This window comes from Cygnus atratus, chromosome 1 (assembly GCF_013377495.2).
Source record: "Cygnus atratus isolate AKBS03 ecotype Queensland, Australia chromosome 1, CAtr_DNAZoo_HiC_assembly, whole genome shotgun sequence".
In the NCBI taxonomy this organism is placed as follows: domain Eukaryota; kingdom Metazoa; phylum Chordata; class Aves; order Anseriformes; family Anatidae; genus Cygnus; species Cygnus atratus.
The window spans coordinates 187224193-187232300 of NC_066362.1; the positions used below are offsets into that span (position 1 = coordinate 187224193).

General features: G+C 55.6%; 1 protein-coding gene across 1 annotated transcript; it reads right to left on the minus strand.

Annotated features, from left to right (window-relative positions):
* Nucleotides 1–5256: 5256 nt before the first annotated feature.
* Nucleotides 5257–6397, minus strand: GSX1 (GS homeobox 1). The gene is made up of 2 exons (XM_035542637.1): nt 6010–6397; nt 5257–5612 (listed from the first exon to the last, which is right to left on the minus strand). The coding sequence occupies exons 1-2, from the start codon at nt 6395–6397 to the stop codon at nt 5257–5259; spliced, it is 744 nt and encodes a 247-aa protein (XP_035398530.1).
* Between the last annotated feature and the right edge of the window lie 1711 nt (nt 6398–8108).

An 8108-nucleotide genomic window follows, 5' to 3' on the forward strand; every position in this document is an offset into this window, starting at 1 on the left:
CTCTTCACTGCAAACCCAACTCCTCACTTGCATACGTAGCGTTCCTAATAAGCCTTTGTGTGTTTTTCCAGCAGATGAGGATAACTGCAAGCACCAACACAGCATCAAGCCTGAATATTCTTCTGTGGTGAGGGAACAGATTGCGTGCTGTGTCCCTCTCCGAGCAAGGCAGGCTTTTGTGAGCATGGAGTAAAGCTGTCACAAGGCAGCAGAAGGGTAGGTTTAATTGTGCTTAATTCCTCAGCCCTGCCTTTTTCGCTGTAAACCACCCAAACACCCGTAAGCACATCCCGTATGTCTGTGTGGATCTGTGTGCTACTCCTTGTCGTTTACCTGAGCATTGATTGGAAAAGGGGTTCTTAAAAAATAAAATTAGATTAAATGTGATCCAGGGCACGGCACAATTTTATAGCCTTCCCATGCCAGGATCAGCCCAGTGGAGGCAGTTAGTGCCCCACATGGGATATTTTAACGCTTCCATCATCAAGCTACATCCTAATATATTTTCACAGGCTGTATCTGCCTTCTCTCCCTTGTGCTGCAGGTGGAAACCCTCCCATCAAAACCCATTTTGTGTGCATGGAGGTGAGCCCGGTGCTTTTTCAGATGTGTTGGTGTCACCAGACTGTCCAAAAGGACCTGGGACCTTTCTGGAACAGCAACTGGAGACCAACTCAGACCAGATTCTCCCACTCAAAGCATGGAAGCTGCTTCCCATCTAGCTGCTAAGTGCCTAAACCAATGTGTCTTCAGTCTGTCAGTAATGTAAACATTTTTAATAATTTGAAAGTTGAGGCTGAGGAAGACAATAGACACATGTCTGTGCTAGAGACTGGCCCCAAAACATATTTTATTTCCATCCTGATTTTTTTCAGTGTGTTACTGGGTAATATATATGTTATATAACATATATAGGATGAAAGTATAGTGAAAGTTTGTTCTTTCCTGTGTGTCTTGTTGGGAGAGAGCCCAGTAGAAAAAGTCAACAGAGAAAATGGAAATTGGAGCAGAACGGGAAAGGGATCGAACTTAGGAATGAAGGCTTTTTTCCTTTTATGATCATTGCTGCTACTTTTAGGTTTATTTTGGCATGAATTAGAGCACTTCGGGGCCTCCTAGAGCATATATGGATCCTGTGGTATATAGAGCATATAGACTATGTATGGAGCAGTCAGTGGGCCAGCATCAGTCGCTCCTCGTCCAGCTACAGCCGCATTAAGCAACAGGCACAGCCATTTGCTGTCATCATCGGTGTCAGTATCCTAGGAGATCTCCTGATCCTGCATAATCACATCCCGATAAATGAGTACTTTGTGTTCGCAGCAAAAACACTTGCAAAATTAATATAACTGACAGATAGCTCCGGGTGGTGTACGTGTCTCCAAACCATTAGGAATATCATGCAGAAACATTTTATTTAGGGTCTTTAGTTAACACCCACCTATATTTTAAATTAATAACATTCATGGAGTTGAAAATATTGTCATTACTGAACCAAATTTCACAGGGGTTTAAGGATGAAAAACGAAGCCTTGTTACCCCAGTATATTCATTGGTAAGATAAATTCCAGGTAAAAGTAGAAGAAACTATTTCAAACAATCTGCTCACGGTGAGTGCTATTCCATGTCCATGGGGCCAGCTCAGTGTGAACACTGTGTAAATATGTTTGCTGCAGATAAACTGAATTATGAAAATCCCTGGGTTAATAGTATTGGTTTTGTAGTTAAGACCAATAACCCTTAAAATACCAATACGTGCTTTCAACTATAAATCTATCTGATGCAACCCCTGTACATAAGGAAGTGAGATCTAGGGACAAATATGAAAAACACAGAAGCATAAAAGCCAAATAATGCAAATTAATATTATGACAGTTGTGAATACCTAGATATCTAGTGTTGGAAAGGTTCTTCATTCCAGACCTTTGTCTTTTTCCAGGTACTCAGCGTTTCTCCCTTTCACGTTTTGTGCCTGCAGTGGTGAAGGGAGGGTGGCAGCACATGTAATAGGATGGGGTGTGGGACACCAATGCTCAGCAATGCCAACAGGTGGAAAGGGGAAACCCAAAAAACATCATCCTCAGTCCTGCTTCCCCTGTCAGGATAACCCACTTGTGCTCTGGAAAGCAGTCCTGAAAGCCTCAAAGCATTTCATTTCCGAGAATTTCATTTCTGCTTGCTGAGGAAGAAATAATTCAACTTCTAGATAAAAATATGGTGCAAAAGTAAATGCTGGAAAGTATTCGAACTCGTTTTGTGGATTTGCAAATGCAGTTCCTGTTGCAATCAGGAGAGGCTAGACATTTTCAGATGCTAAAATGCTTAAGTAACTTTCAAAAACCTACCATCAAAATGGCTGGAGATAGAAAGTTGCAAATTGGTGTGTTATGACATTCGCTTTAGCAGAGGTGCCCACACTCTTCCCACAGCAAAATGACTTTAATTTGCCCAACCCCAGAGTCCTTGAAAATGACACTCTGAGCATTTGCTGTAATGATTTCTCACTAAATTAGAAAAATGCCCAACTAAGGAGGGATTATCTCTGCATGTGGATGTGGCATAATGACTGTCGAGTGCACTGAGAGCCCCAGTGGGCTTTGTAAGGTACACAGGGTCTGCAGTAGAGGCCAGCGTGCGTCAGAGAATATTAATACCGTCTTGTTGGGGGCATCCATTGCAATGCTCCACTGCTGCTCAGACAAAATTATACCATCCGGGGGAATTCTCTTTGCTACTTTACATACATGAGGTGTCTTTTAGGGCTGAGGATTAGCCCTAAATTGTCTGGCTGACAAACTCAGTCCGTAAAGGACACAGGCACTTGTGTGTCCACACTGTCCGTACCGGGGGCAGTGTCACAGCAGACTCTGCCTTGCAACCTGTGCCCACCACGCCTGCAGCACAGAAAAGTTGGTGAGCTTGCAGACGTGCACCCAGAAAGTCTCCTAGCCGAGAGATGGGGAGCTCCAGTCTCAGCACCACGTGTGTTTTTCCCCCAGGTGCCTGTATGGCCAGGTTTCATGGCGAATGAAGAGCAAGCCAGGCGGTCAGTGCCACCAAATCATATATATATATTTTTTTCCGTCAGTGCTTGCGCCGCAAAGGACCAAAGAGATGATGGGAATGTGCTGGCAGAGCAGGACGTTGAGTTTCAACACAGCTGCCACAATAGCAGTTTAATAGCAGCTCTAAAGCGCCCGGCACTGGTGTTCCTCCCACCCCACTGCCAGCCAGCTGGCTCAGCCCCATGCCAGAGGAGGCACAAGGAGTGCGCACACACGTCTCCGCGGGCGCCTGGTGACTCCGATGCCAGTCTCCCACTGAAGAGGATGCCAGGCCCCTCGGTGAGCCCGCGTTGGGCTGGTTCTGCCTCTCTGTTTTGCAACAGTTTTGCAAAACAAGCCTGGTACATGCGGCCAGGAAGGGGGGCAAGGGCTGGAAAGGCTGCAGGGCCCTGCTGAGCCAATTAGCCGCAGGGTCCCTGAGCTGGAGCCGGGCCACCAGGGAGGGCAAAGAGGGGGCATCACGGGGCAAGCACGGTGTGAGGCTGGCTGACTCCTGCAGCAAGGTTGGGCTCTCTCTGCTCCGTACCCCCCAGGGCTATTTCATCCCTGGCCCACCAAGCAATGCAGAAACAACCACGGGAAAAGGAGCCCAGATGATGCTGGCTGCAGCATCCCGAAGAGTAGTTTGCCTGGCCATCCCACACCAGCCTGGTGATGTGCAGAGCCAGCAGAGGATGAGGCGGGCACTACCTTGTGCCTTGTCTGCAGGGTCCCCCGTGCCCCACACCTCCTGGGGTGCCCAGGGAAGCCCCCAGTGCCTTGTGAGCTGTGGGCACTGCAGAGGCAGGGTGTGAAATACCTATTTTATATCCAGAACTTGAGACCATCTGGGCCCTTTTTTTTTTTTTTTGAGACCATTTTTGCCAACGGCAGAGCTCTGTTTGGGGTAAACCTGCCCCTTTTCTCCAGCCTGTGTGCCCGGGGACACCAACCCCACATCTCCCCAAGCCGAGCTCAGGCTGTGCGCAGGGCTGTGTGGACCCTCTCCGCAGGTTTCCCCGCACCAAGAGCTTTTCTCCACGCAACCACGGTGGCTCCCCCGTCCCTGTGCCGTGCGGGGACCCCCGGGGTGTCCAGTCCTGCTGCCCCGTCGAGGTCCAGGGGTCCTGGCAGGGCCGCCTGTCACCGCGGGGTGACCGCGGGGCTCGGGGGCTGGGTGAGGGCAGCGGGGGCGCTTTCGGGCTGCTTCCCCCGCGGGTTTCTCCGACGGGCCGGAGCACGAAGCCGTGCGTAAAATCGTGCGCTCCACTCCCCCGACGGCAAGGGTTGCTCCGGCCCTGACGGGGCTGCTCCTGTTGCCTCCCGGACACCCCAGATCGACCGCGGACGGGATGGGGAAGCGTGATGGGAAGGCAAAAGTGTCCAGCACAGCCCGACCTGGAGCTGGGGCTTTGTGGGGAGGCAGCGGGGAGAGCCCCGGGGCTCGCCCGCCAGCCTGCGGGGCACCGGGCAGGGGGTCCCCCGCTCCCCGGATACCTTTTCTCCCCGGAGAAAGGAGGAAACTCCGCCGCAGACTTGCCAGGGGAGGTCCCGGTGCCTGTCCCGGTGCCGCGCTAGGGCAGAGAGTTGTCCGTCGGGGATGGGGAGCGACGGTGCCGCGGGTACCCGCAGCGAGCGGTCTTTTTCTACACGAGGGAAGGGAAATAAACCACCAGCGAGCCTTTTATTGTCATCACCGTCATTATTATCATCGCCATCATCATCGTTTCTCATAAATAAATAAATAAATATCTCCCGGGAGGATGGGGACGGACCGGTACAACCACAGCTGTGCGCCCGGCAGCGACGGAGCCAAAAACAAAACCGAGAACGATTTGGGAGAAAAAAATAAACAAACAAAGAAACAAAACGAAATAATAACATTATGATAATAACCCGACCATCTCCCGGCTCTCCCCGCCCGCCGAGCTCCCAGCTCTGTCCCCGCGGGGCTGCAAGGAGCCTGCGGGGGCTGCGGGGACACAAGTGGGACAGCGCTCCCGGGGGGGTGCCGGGGGTCCTAGGGAGCAGTTTATTTACGGCCCTCGTGAGCCGGGGAGCTTAGAAAGGCGAGGAAGTCCTTCGTCAACGACTCGGCTCGTAGAAAACGGTACAAAATCCTCCACGTCGGCACGTCGGCGCTGGAGCGGGCAGGACTCCCCCTCCTGCTCTCGGCACAGTCCCTGGGGAGCCGGGGGGGTGCCCAGGGGGGCTAGGGGGTGACGGCGAGACCTCTGTCGTCCTTCCCCGAGGAGGACGGAGACATGCGCAAGTCCTCGTCGTCTTCCGAGCACTTGGTGGTGGAAAGGGACGAGCATTTGCAGCTGTGGCCGGGCCCCCCTCCCCGGTGGGAGCTGCTTTTGCCTTCTTTCTTGTGCTTGACCCGGCGGTTCTGGAACCAGATCTTCACCTGCTTCTCGGAGAGGTTCAGGTAGGTGGCGATCTCGATTCGCCGCAGCCGGGAGAGGTACATGTTGGAGGCGAACTCCCTCTCCAGCTCCAGGAGCTGCGTGCTGGTGAAGGCGGTGCGCATCCTCTTGCTGCTGGGCAGCTGGCTGGACGTGCTGTCTGCGGAGCCGAGCCGAGAGCACGGTCAGGACCCGCCGGGACCCACCCGGTTTGAGCCCGCGGGGCACCCCCAACTTTTCCCCGGAGCGCCCTTCGAGCCCACGGGGGGCGCAGGGCTGGGAGCCCCCTCCCCGAGTGCCTTCAGCATCCACCCCCAGCATGCAGACAGGCGGTGCGCCCCCCTTTCCCCACGGGTGTCCCCCTTTTCCTACGCGTATCCCCTCTCCCCACGCGTGTCCATTTCCCACGCATACCCCCTTTTCCCATCCATGCCCCCTTTCCCACGCGTGCCCCCCTTTCCCCACGCACACCCCCTTTCCCCACGCATACCCCCTTTCCCCACCCGTGCCCCCTTTCCCCACCCGTCCCCCCCTCTCCCCACGCGTGCCCCCCTTACCCACGGAGATGCAGTGGAACTGCCGGGGGTCGGGCAGCGGGTAGGCGCCCTGGTAGAGCGCCGGGGGGTGCCCGACGCTGACGGCGGAGACGGAGTGCTGCTGGCGGCCCAGGGGCGAGTGGCAGTACTGGGAGCCGAAAGGGGGGAAGGAGGCTTTGAGGAGGGGGATGGCGGGCGGCGGCGGGTGCAGCTGGGAGGCGGTGACACAGAGCGGGCAGACGCAGAGCAGCCCGGCTTTGCGAGCGTGGCAGGCTCCGGCCGGCAGCCCGGGCAGGGGGTGCGAGGGGTGCACGGCGTAGGGGAAGAGGGGCGGCGGGGGGCTGCCCTCGCCCTTCTTCTCGCCCGCCTCCCGCAGCACCAGCGAGTCCACCAGGAAGGAGCGCGGCATGGCCCCCGCGCAGCGCCCGCGCAAGTCCCGCGCAGCGGCCGCGCAGCGCCGCTGGCCAGCCCGAGTGGTGCTGAACGGCGCCCGCCCGCCTTAAATAGCGCCCGCGCCATGTGATGGCGGCGCCGGGGCGCTCAATAGGCTTTCTGTGCCTCTTCTCTTGGCATTCACGCCGCACGCTCCCTCATTATTTCCCTTGTTAACTAAATGAACTGCATAATGTACTCTATTCTTGTCGACCCCACCCACGCCGTAGCAGGCGGCCTCTCCCCTCCTCTCCCTTTGGCGGGGTTATTTTCTCATTCTCTCGCGATTTAATATTCTTTTCTTTCTCTTTATCGCTCTCCTTCGCTTTCAGCCCAGCTTTCGGCCCGGCTCTCCCTTGTTTATTTTTGCCGGCTGCAGCCGCGCTTCCCCTGCCAGCCCCCTGGCGCCTTTCCCACCTGTGGCACCAGGTCTGCCCCCTCTCCTCTCGCCGCCGGGACGTTTCGCCCCCCCCTTTTCGCCGCCCTCCACCATCCCCAACCCCTCGGCTTTGTTCCCAGCCCGGGACAGGGACCCGGAGCCTCACCCCCGGTCCCCTCCAGGTGACTGCCGCCGCTCCCTGCGTGGGTGCTTGGGCACGGAGAGCGGCCACAAGCAGCGTGGGTTTTGGGGTGCACGAAGCCCCCCCACCCAGCGCCCCCCGTCCATCCTCCTGATCCTCCCCGCAGCCCCCGGCATCTCCCCGGGATGCGTCCGGAGCGCCTCCGAGCCCCGGCACCGGGATCCGCCGGCAGCGGAGGGGACACTCCGGGATTATTTCCGCCCTACGAGGCGAGGCAGCACGAAAAGAAAAGGCTGTTCCCCCTGATCCTGAGCGCAGGGGACCGCAAAACTTAGCGGCGTGGCCCTAAAGCGACTTTCCGAGGTAGGGCGCAAAAGCACGCAGGGCTCGGCGTTTGGCTCCCCGCAGCGCGCCGGTCCTGTAGGTGAGGAAGGAATGGCAACAGGGAAGAGGAAAACACTCGTCACGGTGTATTTTGTTCCCCATCTCCCCCTTTAATATATAGGAAAAAAAAAAAAAAAGACAAATTCACCCGCCGACAGACAAAACGCGGGGAGATTTGTTCCTTGCGGGAACCTGCCCGCCTCTAAACCCAGTGCACTTCTTCCAACGAAGAGGAAAACTGGGAAACAGTGTCATCCCGTGTCCCTGGCTCGTCCCTGGCTGCCCTTGCTTGCAATCTCATTTCTCGCTGAAAACCATGCGAGTTTTGCCGAGATGCTATTGACGCCCGAGCCTGAAAATTCACGGACCTGCCCGAATAAAAGCCCGGAACGGTGAAAAACGAATGCTGGTAAAAATTCAGTCCTGCAGTGATTTAGTAAGGCTCTCCGAGTGTCTCCCCCTTTCAAGCGTTAACGGGGTGGGTTTGGGATTTTTTATTTTTTATTTTTTGGGGGTTTTATTTTTAAGGAGCTCGTGATTTAAAGGGTTTTCCCCTGGAGCTTGCTCCCGGGAAGGGGCAGCTCTCCCCCAGGCGCCGCCGGGGGGTCGGTTTCTCCCCGGCCCGAGGGATTCCCGCTGCCCAGGGGCTGAACCCCAGCGCTCCGAGCCGCGGGGAGGCAAAGGGTTAACGGCTCCTGAATGCACACCAAGCCCAAAGCTACTGGGAAAGAATATCCCAAAAAATAACCAGTTTTTTTTTTCCAGCCGCTGGACCTTATTGAA

Bases quoted from the DNA above. Each gene is read 5' to 3' on its own strand.
- GSX1 (XM_035542637.1), bottom strand. From the start codon at position 6,397: ATGCCGCGCTCCTTCCTGGTGGACTCGCTGGTGCTGCGGGAGGCGGGC. The intron at 5,613-6,009 runs GTAAGGGGGGCA...TCGGCTCCGCAG, and splicing joins GTTCCACTGCATCTCCGTGG to ACAGCACGTCCAGCCAGCTG.